General features: G+C 38.8%; 1 protein-coding gene and 1 long non-coding RNA gene across 3 annotated transcripts in view; both read right to left on the reverse strand.

Moving 5' to 3' along the window:
* Positions 1-1,686: 1,686 nt before the first annotated feature.
* LOC109613850 (uncharacterized) lies at positions 1,687-13,369 on the reverse strand. The gene is made up of 3 exons (XR_009343208.1): positions 13,186-13,369; positions 2,039-2,080; positions 1,687-1,962 (listed from the first exon to the last, which is right to left on the reverse strand). It is a non-coding gene; the product is annotated as an uncharacterized LOC109613850 (long non-coding RNA).
* Positions 13,370-16,384: 3,015 nt separating this feature from the next.
* Positions 16,385-22,423, reverse strand: part of LOC131804699 (serine--tRNA ligase, mitochondrial-like) — a 30,118-nt gene continuing 24,079 nt past the window's right edge. The window contains exon 3 of one of the 2 annotated variants that reach the window (XM_059127763.1): positions 16,385-16,579. In XM_059127763.1, the coding sequence (XP_058983746.1) occupies positions 16,403-16,579 (177 nt within the window). In that variant the 3' untranslated portion in view covers positions 16,385-16,402. Of the gene's footprint in view, positions 16,580-17,080; positions 17,279-22,423 lie in introns of those variants that run through there. The other variant, XM_059127762.1, reaches the window with a different exon arrangement.

A 22,423-nucleotide genomic window follows, 5' to 3' on the forward strand; every position in this document is an offset into this window, starting at 1 on the left:
TTCTGCTAACATCTTAAAAATACCGAATATAGCCGTTATATTAGGGTCTGTACGACGTGCACCTACATAGGCATTGTTTGTCACAAGCCATTACCATATTCAAATTCGAAACTTGAAATAAACGGAGAATAATGTAGCTAAAATCACCATACATAGGAAGGTACCTTTATATCGGAGCTATACGAAGACCTGGACCTGCATAGACAATTTCATGTCACAGGCTGTAGCTTCCATTATTTATTTTTTATTTATTTATATCTTCATTTGTAACACAGAAGCCTTCATGGCCTAAAATAAAGTATTACAAAGCATTACAATAATCCTGATAATGTAAACTAATTTTGTAATTGTTGTAATTTGAAACTACTACGGCGAATAATGACGCTAAAATCATCAAAATACAGGGAGGTACAGTTATATGGGGGCTATAGGAAGACGTGGACCTACATAGACAATTTTCTGCCTTAGGCTGTAGTATTCATTACGAACTTCAAACAAAAACGATTCCGTTGAATAATTTCCCTAAAATCATCAAAATACCGAATATAGGGAGGTACCGTTATTTGGGGGATATACGAAGACGTGGACCTGCACAGACAATTTTCTGTCTTAGGCTATAGTATCTGTTTCGAACTTCAAATGCCAAATTTGAAACAATTCCGGCGAATAATGTCGCTAAAATCATCAAAATACCGAATATCGGGAGGTACCGTTATATGGGGGCTATACGAAGACGCGGACCTGTGCAGACAATTTTCTGTCTTAGGCTGTAGTATGCATTTCGTACTTTAAATACCAAATTTGAAACAATTCCGGTGAAATCATCAAAATACCGAATATCGGGAGGTACCGTTACCGGAGTAAACCCCCATCCATTGCAGCTGAAGAACGTCAGCTGCCTAGACAAGCCAGGTAGTTTTGGCGCAATTACATTCAGGATGGTGTAGTCATCTCAATTCGTATTGGGCACGAATTGATGAAGATGTGCGTGACGCCTGCCCGGCGTGCGATACAGGCCCGCACAATACGCTACACCTCTTTAATTGCACAGCCAAACCTACCCAACTCACTCCAGAAGATCTCTGGCAACAACCCGTTAAAGTAGCCGAATTTCTAAACCTGGAGCTGGAACCAGATTAGCAGAACGCAAACACAAATATGTACTACTTCTACAACAACAACAACTAACTCGGCTTAACCAGAACCATATTGGAACATACACAAACTTAAGCGGAATTCTTAATAATTTAATTTATAAATAATTGTAAGTTGCTGGTTAATATTATAACGGTTAATAATTGATTATATTTTGTAACAATAGATTAATTCATTGAAAATAAATAGGAAGTATGTTACCGCAGATAGAAACACGGATGCAAATCGAGAGAACAGAACAGCAAATCTTGAATAAACTAATGGTTGATTATGGAACCAGAGCTGAAGTTCTCCAATAAAAAAATGTAAAATTGTTATATCTTCGGTTTATATTCACTTATGATCATGAAATATTACTTAAACAGTACAATTATTTTAGTCGATGGACTTTCTTATAGCTGGTCTTGTTATAACGTTTAAAGGCTAGTCCTTTTGGATATGATTCATGGCTTACTCTTACAGCTGGGTTTGTAGATAAATAGCGGAACGACCAGATTATAAGTTTTTTAACAATTCTATTTCAGACCTTAATTTAAAATCACTGTAGGCTTCGTAATTTATTATTCTAAGAATTTTGACATGACAATTACATAAGCTCTTCGAATAATTAGGAGGCCGTGCACATACTGGAGAGGTAATAAATTCGATTTCTTTCGTTTTCTGTTCTTGGTTGTAACAAGCAAACAAACTTGTTTAAGAGCATAGCAAAGCAAGCAAATCCAAAGATGTTTTCTTATGTTAGGAATGTTTTTGTTGCTTTTCTTCTTGTGTGCATCTGGGCACCAAACAAAACCAAATGATTGAGTCCTATCAAACAGCAAAATAATAATTATCATTATTTATACTTATGCAATATTTAGGAAAGCAATGGTCAACAACTTACCGCTAAACCAGACTGCACCCAAGCATTTTTATTTGGTGTTATCTAGCAAAGAAGGTAAACATGAAGGTCTGTAGTTGTTTCATATATAATTGAAGCTTTCATATAGATCTTGCTATTTTAAAAGTTACTTCTCATTCAATAATTCAATAATAATTAAACAAACAGAAATTATTTGGTGCCCAGATTTAACTCATGTCTTTTCAATGACGACTAGCAAAATGGCAGAAAAAAAATCGTTTTTATGTGAAGAAAATTGTATTGAGCTGAAATTAAATTAGAGGATTCCAGACTTTTTGCGAGGATCATTAACAAGGAATATTTTTTTTATTAAAAAACAGATACTCGCTTCTTCAAATATATATAATATTCGAATTCTTTTTTATGACTTTTAGAATTAAAATAAAAATATCAATAGAAAGATATTAATGCTAGTGCACCTCTGCAGATCCAACAAACTTAGCATAGATTGTAGCGTATTCTTGACAGAAATCTTTGCGATTAAAAAGCCATAGATCTATTGGTAAAAAGGAACAGTGAAGTTAATGGTCCCACGACTATATACGTCGATAATCAAGCGGCACTGAAGGCGGTACATTTTGGGAAAAGCTAGGGAATCCACCAAGTTATGTTGATTTGTATGCCTTCGCAATAATCCGGATAATGAAGCAGCAGATGGATTGGATCCGAATCAATTGACATCGAAGTCGAAAACTCGGTTAGACCATCCTCGTGTGATACACGAAGACTACTCCGGGAGATTTAAACAAAACTAGCTGGTTATAATCTACGGGAACAGAAAAAGGCCGCTCACGTCCATGGCGAAACCTGGCTGAAAAATTGTGGTGGGTGGGTAGCATAAGGTTCATGACTTCTAAGTGGAGTGACGATGACACCCGTTACTAGTGGATTGCAATTTATTATTGTTTTTCCAATCTGTTTCTTTCTTTTCTCAGATTTAGGATGAACACAATGGGCCAGCAGGTCTAGGAATTAATTAATTTAAGACAACTGTAATAATCAGAATCAGTTGGCTCCACATGAACGAAAGTTGGGTCGTATCGAGCTGAAGGCCACGGACAGCATTTATCAACATTCGCAGACCCATCGCAAAAATTGTAAATTTGTTCGATAGACTCGTTGGATTAGTTAATACGATACTAGCCTACATTCCAGGAAAGCCCATATACACTACCAAAGTCCCAGTTCCTCTTCTTCTGAAAGGGTTCAAAAATGTAGATCCGATGTAAGACCTCAGAAATTAGAGATTAATTAGTACTGATCGAATTATAATCACAAAAGTAAATTTCCTATCAGCAAAACACTTAGCATTGACCAGACCTTTAAAAATCTAAAGATGAAGTCCTGTTAAGTTTTACGCTCTTCAATTATTATTGGAGAATCCATTTTAAAAGTGCTTTTAATGGCTAGGCGAAGGTCAATATTGGAAAGTTCAATTTTCTTAATTTCTATTAATTATAATTAATTAAAGCACGATAAAACGTTTATCTCCAGACTTGATTGCTGAATTCCAATTCGTAAAAGTTACATTTGAAGTTTTTTGTAGGTCACAGCACATTGAAAGTGATAGAATGAAGGGTTTATTGACGATAGGTAGCCCCAATATTTAGTGTTTCACTTTTAGTGTTATTTTGTTTATTTATTATTTTTAAAGCAGCATGCTTTAAATACACCCCACAATCTGCAGAAAAATGTCACTATAATTTCAAAAATTCTGACTATCATATGTTACAGTTTATGGGGCTATACGAAAACGTTGATCTCTACAGACAATTATGCGCCAGAGATAATTCTGTTGAGATAATTCTGTTGAAAATTATAGACAAAAATTCATAAAGTACTGAATATTGGGAGGTACCGTTATATGCGGGCTATACAAAGGCGTGGATCTGTACTGAGCTAAATCGATGTAGAGACTTATGCTGATCAAGAATATATACTTTGTTGCTTATTTATTTTGATAAAATTAATATACCTTGAGGGTATAAAAATTCATCTATTAATTGGATTGTTTCGGGAACAAACTGACGAATATCTTATTAGAAGAATGGATTAATACCCGAATTACACTGGACACTGTCATTGCTTTTTTACTTTGGATTGTTGCGGAAAAAATGATGAATGGTTTATTAGGTTTACAGAAGAAGGGGTTAAATATCCAAACGTACCGCTGTTGTTGTTTTTGTTGCGTTCCTCTCTGGTCGTCATGATTGTTAACAATTTTGACATCTACAACATCACATTTCCTCTTACTTATAATTGGGCTTCCTTCGTTTGTGACTGTTTAAGGAACGTCGATTTAGAGAAACATTTATGCTATTTATTGTAATTGTTTATTGTTTCAATTACAAATTAGCAACTTTATTGTCTAGTTTTGCTTTAACGTTAATTTTTTAACATTAGGTAACTAGTTATTGTGACATTTCTTCAAAAGAGTTGCAAACATTAAGTTTTTTATTTCGTACCATTTTTTAATAAAGGAAAAAATCCACCTCCAGAATTTAGATTATAATAAAAGAAATAAGAAAGAAGCTAAGCTCGGCCGGGCCGAATTTGTATACCCCCACAATTAGGCATGAACTTGAAAAACTTCACAAAAAAATCCATCGAAAAATATCGCTCAAATAAAAACCTTTATATGGGGGCTATCCGAAAACGTGGTGCTGGATAATTTATTTTCTGTCATGGGTTGTAGTATCGAACTTCAAATACGACATTTGAAACAATCCCGATTAATAATGTAACTAATATCGTCAAAATACCGAATAAAAGCTGGTACCGTTATATTGGGGCTATACTAAGACGTGGAAGACAATTTTCGGTCATAGGTTGTAGTACCCATTACGAACTTCAAATGCGAAATTTAATGCATTTCCTGTGAATAATGTTGCAGAAATCCTTAAAATACCGAATATTTCGGGGTAGCGTTATTTGGTTGCTATACTAAAACGTAGACCTATGTAGACAATTCTCTTCCAGGGGTAAAGTACTCAAAGAGAACTCCTTGTGCGGATTTTCACAATATTCCATTAAAAAATGTGGCTAAAATCATCAAAATACCAAATATCGGGGGGTATACAATAGCATCGGCGACTCTATGATATCGTGGACCTATATATAAAACTCCCCTTCAGAGGGTAAATTACTCACAGATAACTTCTTGTGTAGGATTTCAGACAATGCCCATACAGACAATTCTTTTTTAGGGGATAAAGTACTCACAGAGAACTCTCATATATTTTCCGAAGAAGTATTTTTGAGTTTTTCAAACATTCTGCAGGGCTTAAAGTGAATAGTTGTCATTTGTCTGGACCTTCTGTATCTCATTATTGATACCATTATTGGCCAACACTATTACCAACAGAGATAAATTAATGTAATGAAAAAGAAGACCCTTTAAGTTGAGACGCGTCATTCGTTTTTAACTAAGACTGGACGCCTTCTAATCTCGCTGAGTTATTTGAGCCTAAAAAATTAACAGAATACATTCGATTCAATTTCGCCAAAGTATATCGCCGCCGATTCTTATAGTTCGGTCATACTCGTTCAGTTAAAATTTTCCAGCGGACACAATTTGTTAATGGACCTCTTTATTAATCCGGATTGCGTTTTAAGTTTTGCCACTCCCTTCCTCTGTCGCCAGTTTTAGTATTAGCGTTTCAATATTTTCTTCGACGGCTCGGAAATCTCTATCTAGATGCTTAACAGCTACAAAAAAGTTTGTGCCATTGTCTAAATAAAAATATCTACTCTTTCTTCTTTTCTTGTATAACCGTTTCAGCGCAGCTAGAAATGCTGATGTAAAACTGCTCACCGCCTTTGAATGTACTGCTTTTGTCGATATCGAAATGTATGATTTGGTTTCTCAGTTATTGAATAACGTCGTGTATATTGATTCCGCATAATTCACAGAAAAAGCGTAAATGGCGCCGATAAATTGACTACACATTCAGACATATCTTGACTGTCATGTCGAAATTTATGTATATTGGCTCATGACGATTCACCTTTTTCATACTATTTTTCATTTCAATTATCCAATAATTCCTTCTAATAAAATTTTACAATACCCGGTTATCACCATGAATTGTCGCCGCTTGTTTTCTTTGTGATTAAATTGCTTAAAAGTCAGTGAGGAATCGACCGCCTACTATCAACAAGCGGTTCCCAGTTAAATAAGAATTTTAAGATTTTAGTTTTTCTATTTCCTTACAATCGCGTCCGTCCCTCGAATTTCTTACTTTACTCGCACCATATTGCTCATATGAATGTTCTCTTCAATTTATTGATCGTATTCTGCTTTGAGTTCAGCATTGTTGCTTAACTTCTTCTCAGTAGTCATAATCAGTAATCGGCCATCGCTTTTTAATGTGAATCTTCAAATTTAATGTCTTTCTTGAATCAAAGTTCGATTTTAAACCATTTTTCAATCTCAGTCGATACTGTTGATTTGTAGTTCGCCCCGCAAAAGTCGTCATCTGGCTTTATCTGATTGTCTTCAAGATTCCAAAATCTTTCGAGAACCAGATAATATCCATCCAAACATATATGCACAAAATGTTAGTTGCGCTTGTGTGCGTTAGAGAAACTAGAAAGCGTGTAAAAATATTTCCCTTCTTGCTTCTGGACGTTATGTAAAAAGAAACAACCTCTACAACCTCTTTGTACAACTTCACTTTTCATAAAGTTTTTTTTGAGTTAAGACACCGGAAAAAATGAATGCTTTATAATTGACACAATACCTTTTATTTATTATTAATTTTTGAAATTCCATTTTATATACACATTAAAATCACACATTTGTTTGGATTTCGTATTGTTTTGATGTGCGAAACAATGGTGTTGCCTCATCAAAAATAAACACAAAATGAAATTGTATGCGACATGCCCACAAACGTTACAATCTGTTGGTACAACATGCCAAATATCAAAAATCAACCGAGACACACAACGATACTATTTTCAATACAACCTCTCCAAGTTGTACAACCAGTTGTATCGTGTGTGGCTTGCATTAAAATTGCCGCATTTGACTTGGTTATCGTTAGATTTGTATGTGCTTCAAAGCTGATGTTTCATCTCATATTGATTCCGTTATTCATGGACCAGACCGATTTTAAAATTTAATAACGTTTCAGAAATTTGCCATCGCCGATCACCTGAATTTCTCTATATTCTACTATATGTTCATATTGTAAACGCGTTGTTTATCCAATTTTCGGAATGTAACGTATGCATGAATCGGACACGCAAGAATTGGATACGCAATTCCTAGTTTAAAATTCATTGCTTTGATTTCTTCTACACATAGATTTTTGGATATTTTGTGCTAAAATAATTCGTAAATAGGTTTCACAGTTGTCGCACTGTTTAATTTCCAGTACTTGTAAATGGCATATTTTGAACAATTTGTAGTGCGTCATCCTTCAAAGCTGACTTTAAGCGGAACTTCATCTCTTGATCGGTAGAATTTTTATTCGAGTTTTTGTAGACACCAGGCGTGAACAGTCTTATGCCAGTGTTGTGACACACCCAGTCCCGGTAATTAACGGAGATAAAGTGGTAAATAATCTATGAGTATTGATAGTTCGCTTTCTGTGAAAACTTCACAATCTACTCATGACATTCAGGAATTATCACTTCCTACATTCCTACTGTTACTGACCATATTAGTGAAACCTAACCTTTCCAAAGACAATTATGAACATGTATACACTTTGGTGGCAGCCGCTGGCCGAAACTGGAGTGTTGTTGTTTCGGGTCAATGCGGTGTCGTAGAACCCGCTGCCGTGGGATTGCCATGGTTCTGTACGGTTTGCCAAAAACCATCCACCATAGATCAGTCTCGGTGCGAGGTAATGGATGCAGAGGATGGGTGCATTTTAGGAATTGTTCCCGTTTAACCCGGATGCGAGACTATAGCGATAGGGACTATGTTGCTTCGTGCTGTACCAACGTAGTCCTCAGTGAGTCCACCACCTCGTCGTCACCTTCCGAGTCGTCGTCAGAGTATGGAACTCCCCCGCAGTCTCCAGAACAGCAACCGTTACCGCAGCACTTAACGCCACATGTTGCTGTTCCAATTCCGAACAATGCATCATTCTTGCTGTTTAATTGCAACGGACTCCGAGGTAAAATTGATGAGATAGTGGATTTTATGAATCGGAGGAATATTAAGATCGCAGCGGTGCAGGAAACCAAGCTCAATGAAAATTGTAGCTTACAACGCTGCAATGGTTACAACGTATTGAGGAAAGATCGCACCAGAAGTGGAGGTGGGGGATTAGCGTTCCTGTTACACCATTCTGTTCAATACAGACCTATCTCGCTTGAGCTATTCTCTAGTGACCCGTACATGGAGTGTATGGGGGTAGCAGTCAAGTGTGGTACTGCCGAGGTAGAGGTGCTTAATGTGTATATCCCGCCGGTTAATAGCTTTGAACCGCGTTACTTGCCTAATATAAGCCCACTTTTGGAAGGCAATAACCGCCTGATACTAGGGGACTTCAATGCCCACCATGAGTTGTGGCATTCCGCCCTAGGTAATGACCAGAGGGGATCAGCGTTGGCAGAGTAGATTGACTGCTTCACATTTTGCACGGTAAACGAGGATGCCCCCACCCGAATAAGAGGAGAGTGTCACAGTTCGCCAGATTTAACCAAACTGTCACCCGCAGAGCATAAGCGGAAAAAGTGACTAGACCATCTGAAGTGTTGCAACATTGGAACCGATTTGAGTAAACTGTGGGTAACGGTAAAGTCACTCTCGAACCCTGGAAAAAAGGATGATAGGACAGCAGTCACATTTAACGACGTAACTGTGACTGATCCGAAGAGGTGCGCTGGCTGTTTTAACCGCCAATTTGTCGAGCACCCCGAGAGTGATAGGGCGAGGCGAAGAGTACTACGTCGTATAAGAGCTCTTCCCGCCGAGGATGTACCTCCACAGTTTACGATGGGTGATGTTGCGAATGTCATCCGAAACGCTAAGTCATCTAAAGAGTTGGGCCCGGACGGAATATCAATGGTAATGTTGAAGCAACTGGATACGCCGGAAGTTGAGTATTTAATCAAAGTCCTTAACTTGTCGTTAGCCACCCACATAGTTCCCGAAGCCTGGAAAATGGGCAGGGTGTATCAGAGGAAGCTATTCAGTTGCGAACCATCAACACGGTTTCCGTCCACTACATAGCACTACAACAGCATTGCACGCCATATCCACACACATCAGTCGAGGACTCAACCAGAACAGGCCGTGCCACAGAACAGTAGTGGTGGCTCTCGACCTATCAAAGGCCTTTGATACGGTCAACCATGCCACGCTGTTCGAGGACGTTGAGAACACTACCCCTTCGGCCAAGTTTGAAACGATAGTCAACTATATGTGTGGACGCCAGTCGTACGTGGAATTCCGGAATAAGAAGTCCAAGCCTCGTAGAGTGAAACAGGGAGTTCCCCAAGGAGGTGTGATATCTCCGGAACTGTTTAACCTCTACCTTTCCGGAATTCCGCGCCCTCCAGACGGCATCGAGATCGTAATTTATGCGGATGATTGTACGATCATGGCGTCGGGTCCTGTAGTTGATGACATATGTGTCAGGGTGAATAACTACCTCGCGGAGCTTGCCGCCTTCTTCCACGCGAGGAATATGAGAATATCCGCCACTAAATCGACGGCCACACTATTTACCACATGGACTGCGGAGATGAGAACACAGCTGAATGTGCAGGTCGAGGGGCATATAATTCCGACCATAATTTACATTCGATAGCATGTTCAAGTCTTCCGCGCAAGCCACAGCTATTTGCGATAAAATGAAAAGTAGGAACAAGGTCCTCAAGGCGCTAGCCGGCAGCACTTGGGGTGCGGATAAGGAAACCTTGTTGACCTCTTATAAAGCGATAGGTCGGTCTGTGGTTAGCTATGCGGGTCCAGCGTGGTCGGCGAATACAAGTGCAACGCAGTGGAAAAGTATTCAGACCTGCCAGAATGCCGCCCTGAGAACTGCAACGGGGTGCCTCCTCATGACTCCTGTGGACCATTTACATGAGGAGACGAAGGTTCATGAAGCCTATAAATCGGGTCTGAATAGCATTCATACTGATGCAGTCGCAGAGGTAGTTAATAATTACAGTATGAATGCCATACTCGGAGTCTACCCCCATCCATTGCAGCTGAAGAACGTCGGCTGCCTAGGCAAACCAGGGTAGTTTTGGCCCAACTACGTTCCGGATGGTGCAGCCGTCTCAATTCGTATTGGGCACGCTGCACTTGTTTAATTGTCCAGCCAAACCTACCCAACTCCGTCCAGAGGATCTATGGCTACAGCCCATAAAGGTAGCAGAATTCCTAAACCTGGACATTGAGGAAGAACCGGATTAGTCAGAAAAAACAACGGAACATGTAAAACTGCTACAACAACAAAGACAATTATCCATGGCTCCTGTCATGGAAATGGTATTTGCGTCCAGGTTTGCTCCAGAAACAACGTCTGAAGATATAAATTATCTATATATATAAATGTAAGTTGTGTTAGTTACTACGCTTATAACTTAGGAACAGCTGGACTGATTTTAACGATTCACACAAATTCGGAGTTGTCTCCTCTCCGAAAAGGATAATATCCAGAAAAATCGCGTAAAAATGTGATATATTAACATTTTCATTTTGACTTTTCAAATGTACAATAGTAATGTTTTATTTTGTATGATTTTTTTCCATTTTGACTTACTTTTTTCTAATGTACATTTGTAGTGTTTTTTATATTTTATTTGATGGCGGGTTACATGGAAGCGTAGTACCGAATTATATGGTGGCGAAACGGAATAGATGATATCGAAATAATTTAACGCGGTCACACCAAAAGAAAGATAATTATTAATTAAAAAATAATTACTTTGTCAAAATCGCTAAAAAAATCACGGAAAAGAGATCTCATTGCAAAAATTCTCAAATCGGGAAAAAATCGAAAAAATTTTCAGTGGAATCGAATTTTAAAATGATAGTAAGGGTCTTTAAACATTTGCTGTAATAAATCAGCGAACAGGTTGAAGATTTTTTCAATTTGTTATTCTTCTTTTGTCATTTTTTTCAATTTGTATTATCATATTGAATTCAATGGATTTTTTGTGGACAAAATAAAGAATAATTTTTCACTATATACAATTTTTCACCAAAAAAAAAATGAAATAAGTGCGAAATACGATGTTAACTGACATCTAATTTTCGATTACAGGGCCGACATCGTGGTTCAGATGGAAGATGCGAACACATTTAAACAACCAAAAATGACAGAAAAAGCCAAATGGAGCTCATTTCAAAGCGTGGACCTACTTCTTTCATGTGACAATAATCCGTCCAATGCAAAATTCTTTGGGAGTACAATCAGTAAAATACCAAATATAAAGGGTGGAAAATAGTAGAGCGAATTAGACTCTTAGTAAGAAAAGGATTTCTATCCTTCCAGAAATTCTTCACAAACATTCAAGATACCTTAAACCACTTTTGCAGGTCATGATATCGATCATAACTCACGATAAGGGTACATCCCGATTTCATATTTATATAACCATCATATGATTTAAGCTATTTTTGGGGTCTTGGCCACTTTTTTCATTGCTTGGCCCATATTTGGCATCATTGTCTCTAAGGGGTTAGGGAACCATCATCCAGATAATTGCCACATAGGAATTTATTTAAGTAAAGTCCCCACATTGGAGTATACCCAAGTCCACTTTCACATATAATGTGTGGTCAGAAAATAAAATTTTGTATTCTATTGGATTTGTAACCCCCAAGACAATATTGGTTGGAAACGTATATTTGGGATATACATCTATATGAAATAAATTGTGGAAACATGAACAAATTACAAATATATGAAATTAGCACGGGACCGAATATTTGTTGAATCGTCATTGAATTATACTATGATGAAAAATATGGTGGATAAAACTATTTTTACTCATTTAAATCACGCGAAATTTTTTTCAGTTGTTGTTGTTCTGCTATATTTTTGATTTGGTCTCTATTTGTCAGATTGGATTATAAGGGCTAGAAGAATGTTTTCAATATAGGTCGATGTCTCGGAGTAGTGCCCATATAAAAGTACCTCCTGATTTTACCATATTTCAAAGGATTTGGCTAAAAATGTGTATTTGGGGGTGAAAATCTTACACAAAAATTTGAACATATCTACAAATTTTAGGATTTTTTTTCCATATAATAGTACCCCCTCAAGTCCACTTTTTGGCGGACAAACAGACCGACATGGTTAGAGGGACTTATAAGAACTCTAATGGACAATCTGAGGTGCTAATGGCTTTAAAAAAGTAATTTACTTTGGCTATTCTTAATTCATTCAACCCTCAATTATGAGGTGTACAAAATACAGTAAATTCCAAATTACTGCTCATTTGAATGGAAAATTATGCTACGATTTTTACCATACTAAAAATTAATTTGATCCCTTACATGGGGATTAGATTGATATATACATTTTAATAGATTTGTATAGCACATCCACACCTTTGAAGTCCACGGTTTAAATATTGAAGCCCACGGCTTAAATATGGGTACAGGTATTTAAAAAGCCTTTTAATCGACAAGTACGCGAACACTTATATCATTCATATCTTTGAATAATTATGCTTTGACAAATATGCATAATAGACAAAAACTACGGGCCGGCAACGCGGACCGGGCCAGCTAGTTATATATATTTCTGGAAAGATCTGATTTAGCACACTTGTCTCTAAGACCAGTTTCATTTCCCAAAAAAAACTAATTCACTCATTTCCCACTTGCTATCAGTATGTAAGGGGGCTTAACACAAAGTCAACCCGTTTACATACTGATTTTAGAAAAGTGTTGTGGGTTTCTCCTATACTTCGTTAAAAACGAAATATTAAATATTAAAAAATATCGTGTTGTTAAAAAGGTCGATGGCTTATTGCAGTTTATGCCAAATATACCACTAATTTAATTGATCTAAATGATTTTCTTGATAAAAAGCTTATTGCTTTTTCCATTGAATTGGGTAAATTTAAACTGTTTGCAACTTATCCCTGGCCTCGTTTTGAGCCATTCCAAATCAATAAAATATGTATTTACAATGTGTTCTTCTTACCTGTATATACCTTTTTCTTCTGTTAATCCAGATGTTTCTGCTCTAAAGCAACGGCTTACGGCTGCAACTTTTAATGGAAGTTCATTTTCTTCAAGCATATAGTTTTCAAAAAAACCAGCTAAGGCCATTTCCGATGTTCCAGACAAGCACAATCCAGAATCCAGTGGCATTCCGCCCTAGGTAATGACCAGAGGGGGTCAGCGTTGGCAGAGTAGATTGACTGATTCACATTTTGCACGGTAAACGAGGATGCCCCCACCCGAATAAGAGGAGAGTGTCACAGTTCGCCAGATTTAACCAAACTGTCACCCGGTCTGATAAATGACGTGACTTGGCAACCCGTCATTTCTCTTGGCTCAGACCATCTCACGATAATCGTCTCCATCAGCAGATCGCCCGATTTCATAACCTCTGAACGCCGCACTTTCCTTAACCATGGGAAATCCCACTGGCCCGAGTTCAGAGAGTTCACGAACTTCGCTTCAGAGAACTGCCCAATCCTTCTGATGTTCGGGTAGCTGAAAGGATTTCCATCAAAGCTGCAGCCGCTCGCTATATACCTGCTGGTCGAATACCCGAAGTAAGACCAAATTTCCCAGCAGAGGCAGCGGTATTAGCGAATGAGCGTGATGAGCTCCGACGTACCAACCCTACTAATCCCAGAGTCAGTGAACTGACAGTGGAAGTCAACCGGTTGGTACAGGAGCATAAGCGGAAAAAGTGACTAGACCATCTGAAGTGTTGCAACATTGGAACCGATTTGAGTAAACTGTGGGTAACGGTAAAGTCACTCTCGAACCCTGGAAAAAAGGATGATAGGACAGCAGTCACATTTAACGACGTAACTGTGACTGATCCGAAGAGGTGCGCTGGCTGTTTTAACCGCCAATGTGTCGAGCACCCCGAGAGTGATAGGGCGAGGCGAAGAGTACTACGTCGTATAAGAGCTCTTCCCGCCGAGGATGTACCTCCACAGTTTACGATGGGTGATGTTGCGAATGTCATCCGAAACGCTAAGTCATCTAAAGCGTTGGGCCCGGACGGAATATCAATGGTAATGTTGAAGCAACTGGATACGCCGGAAGTTGAGCATTTAATCAAAGTCCTTAACTTGTCGTTAGCTACCCACATAGTTCCCGAAGCCAGGAAAATGGGCAGGGTGGTCCCGCTACTGAAGCCTGGCAAAGGCGAATCATACAGGCCAATTTCGCTTTTGTTGCCAGTAGCAAAGACTCTCGAGGCCTTACTCCTCCCCAGTATCAGAGGAAGCTATTCAGTTGCTAACCATCAACACGGTTTCCGTCCACTACATAGCACTACAACAGCATTGCACGCCATATCCACACATATCAGTCGAGGACTCAACCAGAACAGGCCGTCCCACAGAACAGTAGTGGTGGCTCTCGACCTTTCAAAGGCCTTTGATACGGTCAACCATGCCACGCTGTTCGAGGACGTTGAGAACACTACCCTCCGGCCAAGTTTGAAACGTTGGATAGTCAACTATATGTGTGGACGCCAGTCGTACGTGGAATTCCGGAATAAGAAGTACAAGCCTCGTAGAGTGAAACAGGGAGTTCCCCAAGGTGGGGTGATATCTCCGGAACTGTTTAACCTCTACCTTTCCGGAATTCCGCGCCCTCCAGACGGTATCGAGATCGTAACTTATGCGGATGATTGTACGATCATGGCGTCGGGTCCTGTAGTTGATGACATATGTGTCAGGGTGAATAACTATCTCGCGGAGCTTGCCGCCTTCTTCCACGCGAGGAATATGAGAATATCCGCCACTAAATCCACGGCTACACTATTTACCACATGGACTGCGGAGATGAGAACACAGCTGAATGTGCAGATCGAGGGGCATATAATTCCGACCATAATTTACGTTCGATAGCATGTTCAAGTCTTCCGCGCAAGCCACAGCTATTTGCGATAAAATGAAAAGTAGGAACAAGGTCCTCAAGGCGCTAGCCGGCAGCACTTGGGGTGCGGATAAGGAAACCTTGTTGACCTCTTATAAAGCGATAGGTCGGTCTGTGGTTAGCTATGCGGGTCCAGTGTGGTCGGCGAATACAAGTGCAACGCAGTGGAAAAGTATTCAGACCTGCCAGAATGCCGCCCTGAGAACTGCAACAGGATGCCTCCTCATGACTCCTGTGGACCATTTACATGAGGAGACGAAGGTTCTTCCCTTACGTCAGCATAATCATATGCTTTCGTTGCAGTACCTGCTTGGGTGTTATCGTGGGAGTCACCCTAACCACCATATGGTGGATAGAACTCACCCACCCAGGGGAGATCATGAAGCCTATCAATCGGGTCTGAATAGCATTCATACTGATGCAGTCGCAGAGGTAGTTAATAATTACAGTATGAATGCCATACTCGGAGTCCACCCCCATCCATTGCAGCTGAAGAACGTCGGCTGCCTAGGCAAACCAGGGTAGTTTTGGCCCAACTACGTTCAGGATGGTGCAGCCGTCTCAATTCGTATTGGGCACGAATTGATGAGGATGTGCGGAACGCCTGCCCAGCGTGCGATACAGGCCCGCACAACACGCTGCACTTGTTTAATTGTCCAGCCAAACCTACCCAACTCCGTCCAGAGGATCTATGGCTACAGCCCATAAAGGTAGCAGAATTCCTAAACCTGGACATTGAGGAAGAACCGGATTAGTCAGAAAAAACAACGGAACATGTAAAACTGCTACAACAACAAAGACAATTATCCATGGCTCCTGTCATGAAAATGGTATTTGCGTCCAGGTTTGCACCAGAAACAACGGCTGAAGATATAAATTATTATATATATTTCTGGAAAGATCTGATTTAGCACACTTGTCTCTAAGACCAGTTTTATTTCCCAAAAAAAAAACTAATTCACTCATTTCCCACTTGCTATCAGTATGTAAGGGGGCTTAACACAAAGTCAACCCGTTTACATACTGATTTTAGAAAAGTGTTGTGGGTTTCTCCTATACTTCGTTAAAAACGAAATATTAAATATTAAAAAATATCGTGTTGTTAAAAAGGTCGGTGGCTTATTGCAGTTGATGCCAAATATACCACTATTTTAATTGATCTTAATGATTTTCTTCATAAAAAGCTTATTGCTTTTTCCATTGAATTGGGTAAATTTAAACTGTTTGCAACTTATCCCTGGCCTCGTTTTGAGCCATTCCAAATCAATAAAATATGTATTTACAATGTGTTCTTACCTGTATATACCTTTTTCTTCTGTTAATCCAGATGTTTCTGCTCTAAAGCAACGGCTTACGGCTGCAACTTTTAATGGAAGTTCATTTTCTTCAAGCATATAGTTTTCAAAAAAACCAGCTAAGGCCATTTCCGATGTTCCAGACAAGCACAATCCAGAATCCAGTTTGTATACCTGTTGAAAAATGTCACTATAATTTCAAAAATTCTGACTATCATATATTACAGTTTATGGGGCTATACGAAAACGTGGATCTCTACAGACAATTATGCGCCAGAGATAATTCTGTTGAAAATTTTAGCCAAAAATTCATAAAGTACTGAATATTTGGAGGTACCGTTATATGGGGGCTATACAAAGGCGTGGATCTGTACTGAGCCAAATCGACGTAGAGTCTTATACTGATAAAGAATATATACTTTGTTGGGTCGAAAATGCTTAATATATTCTGAGGGTATAAAAATTCATCTATTAATTGGATTGTTTCGGGAACAAACTGACGAACATCTTATTAGAAGAATGGATTAATACCCGAATTACACTGGACACATCTACAACATCACATTTCTTCTTACTTATAATTGGGCTTCCTTCGTTTGTGACTGTTTAAGGAGCGTCGATTTATAGAAACCTTTATGCTATTTATTGTAAATGTTTATTGTTTCAATTACAAATTAGCAATTTTATTGTCTAGTTTTGCTTTAACCTCTTGGTTACGTTTCTTTTTTCAGATGTTTTTGCTCTAAAGCAACGGGTTACGGCTGCAACTTTTAATGGAAGTTCATTTTCTTCAAGCATATAGTTTTCAAAAAAACCAGCTAAGGCCATTTCCGATGTTCCAGACAAGAACAATCCAGAATCCAGTTTGTATACCTGTTTGAATTCAAACAGAAGAGCAAATTAATAGTGTGTAAATCTAAAAATTTTAGTCCTAAATCTATCGGAGGCCTCACAAGGCCTTTGAAACAATCGGAATATTACAAATAATACTGAGTTGAATCAATATTACTGGAGTGCAATAAATAAAAAGGCTAAAATTATTGTTCCTTATAAGGCTTCAACATCAATTTTTGCGTTTTTTTTTTTAACAAAATAAGAGCTTCTTCTCCTTATTCGAGTTGATAGTCCAATATCAAAGGCCAGAAATGGCCATCTAAACCGATTTTTTACAAAATGTTAAATAAATTTTATAAAATCAACTTTTTTAATTTGCCACTTATTATTTGGAGGAGTTAAACTGCCTGCAAACAAAAACTGATCTATGCAAAATTTTAGCTTCCTATCTTTATTCATTTTTTTTACTCTAGCGTGATTACAACACACGGAAAATTTTACGCTGATCAAGAATATGTATACTTTGTTATGTCTAAAATGATTATTTCGATGAGTTACAAACTTAATGACGAACTTAATATACCCTCCATACTATGTACGGTGGAGGGTATAATAATTTGGAAAAAAACAAAAACAGTACATTTGGCATTCTATTTTCTACGAATGCTATCACAATTAGTTTCGTCACATTTGTGTTGTGATCTCATGTTCGTAATGGAAAAATAAAATAAAATTTAACAACAAATATAACATGAGCATAAATTCTTAGTAAAAATTGCATTGTTCGGCACATATTTACAAAGTTAGATTTTTTGTGTATACTATATATAAGTGTGTACGTATATTTACGTACGCATTTTAGATAATTTTAGTTTTGTAGATTAATCTAATCAATTTTATTTTAAAATTGAATTCTTGGTCGATATTTTAAATTTGTAAGGATAAAATTTTCGATTCGTTTCGTCAGCTGAAAATGTGCAATTTCGCATCATAACTTACAGAGTTCTATTTGATATTTTTTTTAATGGAGATTTCATAATTAAGCTCGCGATTACCTCTGGGGTTCATGCTACTTAAGAACTTGTTTTTTCCATTGTATTGTTAATATTTCAAAATAGCTATAATAATAGCTTGGTTGTAACTCAGAACGATGATAATTGCTTGTTTTAATTCATATACATGAAGGCTTGGTAACCTATCAGTTTGATTGAAACACCTTGGTAAATGTTAAATTGTTTATTATTGTTATTGTAATGTTTATTATTGATTAAATTTCGGTTCATATTATTAAATTAAATAAAGTAACACAAAACTTAACGTAGTTCACAAGGTTTCTCTTATTTTAAACTTACTAACAAAACAGACTTCATGTTCACTTCAATAAACTCAATATACTTTTATGTTCACTTCTAAACATATATTAGGTTGAACTTCTATACAGCAACTGCATGTACGCCTCATTTTCGGCGTTAAGTGCAAGCTCGTCAATTCACATGCGCCTATGCTAAACAAGTCTTCGTATGGTCATGTTCAGTGGGAGACCATGTTCAGTTTTCATTCACATTACAATTAGTACATTACGCAACAATATATATAATGTAATGGAACACGAGTGCGTAGATGTATCAGCTGTTTCATATATAATTCATATGTATATGTATTACGATATGACATACCAAATACAAACCTATCTCAAAGATTTAAGTCAACATTGCACATCATTATTATGACATTGAAGAATGCGAAGATCATCATAGTTGTTAAATGACAATCCCAGGAGTCATTAGCAAAACTAAAAATGATCACTACGCAACGAGCAATTGAATAAAAGGTGCCAGAGATGAATTCCAGATAATAATTCACCTGCGATAACAGTAAAGATACGACCACTATCTTTCTAACATGAAAATGCATCAATACAATACAGACTCAGTAGCTGAAACAATACACGGCAAAGCAAGACAGTAACTTCCGATAAATTACAATACCACCATTACCGTGGGTATTAAACAAAACCCCAGAGAATGCCTGCTTGGAAACTGACGTAGTGAAGTCGGCGTGGGTGTTTATAGATCTTGCATACTTTTAATCGCGCAAGCGACCTGCGGATGATAACAGGAGCATTTTTTATATATATAGGATTTGTGGTAAAGCTATGATGAGAAATGAGAGGCGTAAGGAGTAGTAATGATATTTCGCCTAAATTCATGCTCAATATGAATTGAGGCAGCTGCACCATACTGAACGTAGTTGGGCCAAAACTACCCTGGTTTGCTTAGGCAGCCGACGTTCTTGAGCTGTGGATAGGGGTGGACTCCGAGGATGGCTTTCATACTGTAATTGTTAACTACGTCTGCGACTGCATCAGTATGAATGCTATTCAGACCCGCTTGATAGGCATCATGATCTATAGGCTCTCTCTTATATCGCTGGACCTCGGTCTCTCTCTCTCCTTCCTGACACGCCTGGGTGCGGAAGTTCTGTCAACAAGGTTTCTTTATTATCTAGCGCCCTGAGGGCCTTTTTCCTACTTTTCAATTTATCGCAGATAGCTGTGACTTGCGCGGACGACTTGAACATGATGTCGAACATGAACCCAAGGATTTTGGGATAGCTAGTGGTCGGAATTATGTGCCCCTCGACCGGCACATACAGCTCCATGTGGTAAATAGTGTGGTCGTTGATTTGGTGGCGTATATTTTCATATTCCTCACATGGAAGAAGGCTGCAAACTCCCCGAGATAGCTGTTCACTCTGACACATATGTCATCAACTATAGGACCCGACGCCATGATCGTACAGTCATCCGCATGTGTTACGATCTCGATGCCGTCTGGAGGGCGCGGATTTCTGGATTTCTCTGTAGAGGTTAAACAATTCCGGAGATATCTCCAAACGTTGGGGAACTCCTTGTTTCACTCTACGGGGCTTGGACTTATTTTTCCGGAATTCCACGTAAGACTGGCGTCCACACATATACGAGGGCGGTTCGGAAACTATCAATGAAAGAGAATAGTTAGTTGTTCAAAAATATTTTTATTTTTCAATATTATCTCCTGAAGCTTCGATACACTTAATCCAACGCTTTTCTATCAATTCTATACCTTGATTAAAATAGTTTTCCTTAAGTTCTTCAAAATAGTGGTTTACAACTGTAATTGCATCTTCATTTGAGGTAAAGCGCTTGCCAGCAAGGCATTTTTTTAGTTTTGCGAACAAGTAACAAGTCACTGGGAGCTAAATCAGGAGAATAAGGTGGGTGGTTAAGCAACTCGTACTTTAATTCGTTGACTTTAGCCATTGTTACAACACTCTTATTCGCTGGAGCGTTATCTTGATGAAAAATTATTTTTTGTGTTGTCCAATTATTTTTTGTGTTGTGACCAGCCTGTTGACTTCCACTGTCAGTTCACTGACTCGGGCATCAGTAGGGCTGGACCTCATCACGCTCTTTCGCTAATCCCGCTGCTTCTAATGGGAAATTTGGTCTTACTTCGGATATACGACCAGCAGGTATATAGCGAGCGGCTGCAGCTTTGATTATGTCCCGGAAAATCCAATTCGCTATCCGAACATCAGAAGGGTTGGATAGTTATCTGGAGCGAAGGTTTGTGTAATCTTTGAACTCAGGCCAATATGCTTTTCCATGATTAAGAAAAGTGCGGCGTTCAGAGATCTGCTGATTAAGAGGATTATCGGAAGATGGTCTAAGGTAATAGAAATGACGGGTTGCCAAGTCACGTCATTTATCAGACCGGGTGACACAATGGTTAAGTCTGGCGAACTGTAACACTCTCCTGTTATTCAGGTGGGACATCCTCGTTTACTGTGCGAAATATGGTTTACCGCGCAAAATGCCACAAATCATGATGGGCAATGAAGGTGGAGTCGATTCCTCGGTGGAACCGAATGAGACCAAAAGCTCATCTCGTTTAACGATGAAGAGGGGACGGTCGACAGAGGAACCACAACCCGAGGCTCCACCAGCTGCGCTATCTAAAAAGAAGGTAATGGTTGCTACGACTCAATAAGCTTCTGTAGAACTTAAGTCTACTAAAGCCAAAACTGAATCTACCAAACCCCAACCTTCGAACCAGCAGAAAAAGGAAATTTTCCCAAACTGTGTACCCGGACAACCTCCGTGTAGCAGTTATTGATCGTACTGAGCCGGAAGGCAAAATCAGCGAAAGTCGTTTAATGCTCATTGAGGACCGTCTGAAGGAGCTAGTTTTTCTAGGGGAAGATCCTAAGGGGCTGCACTGAAGGAATGAAGGTCATTTGCTGCGAAAACGAGGAGTCTAAAAACTTCCTTGTACCCGCAGTAGATGACTTTCGCGGACTTTGGGAGGAAAGCGAAATAGCGGCTGCATCCCTGAAGGATATACCCTGAAGAAAGGTATTATCAGCATTGGTGCCACCACTTTCGGTAGACACGGCACGTATGCTGATAATACTAGGAAAAAATCTCAATCTCTGTACGGACAACTGGCGATTAGTCTGTTCAAGTACAGATGGAGGAGGCCTGGTTATCAAGGTATCTGTTGATACTGCTGGCCAGGAATATCTTCAGGCTCATGGGGGAAACTGAATTTCGGCACGGGATGGATTCGACTCCGTCTGCCGAACTTCTCCTATCCCTCACTAAAACTGAAGTTGACATAGCCCTGGTCCAAGAACACTATATATTCAAAAATATCCTACTCTACCACCTACGGAGAAAAGGTTAGAACATGTATCGTCGCTAAAAAGAGTTTTAACTTAATTTTTCTTTACAATTTCAGCGAAGGAGACGCCACGACGGTTACGCTGGAGAAACGATCTGAAAGAATCCTCATTTTTGTCTCCCAATATCTATCTTATGAACACCCCAACCCGCCAGGCCAGGTAGTAGAAAAGCTGTTAACGGAGCTGGAAAGCAAGGGCAATCTCGTCGTTGGATACGACGCCAACGCCCACCACTTTCAATGAGGCAGTATGGATACCAATGCCAGAGTTGTGTCCATTTTTGATTATATCCTTAAACATAATCCCAAAATAGGTAAAAGAGGAAACGAGGCTACTTTTCAAAATGAACATAGGGAGGAGGTCATTGATCTCACCCTTACAAACATGGATAAATCTTTTACACTGAATTGGAAGGTTTCCGCCGAATGCTCCTTCTTGGATCATCGGAGGATAACATAC

This window comes from Musca domestica, unplaced genomic scaffold (genome assembly GCF_030504385.1).
Source record: "Musca domestica strain aabys unplaced genomic scaffold, Musca_domestica.polishedcontigs.V.1.1 47, whole genome shotgun sequence".
In the NCBI taxonomy this organism is placed as follows: domain Eukaryota; kingdom Metazoa; phylum Arthropoda; class Insecta; order Diptera; family Muscidae; genus Musca; species Musca domestica.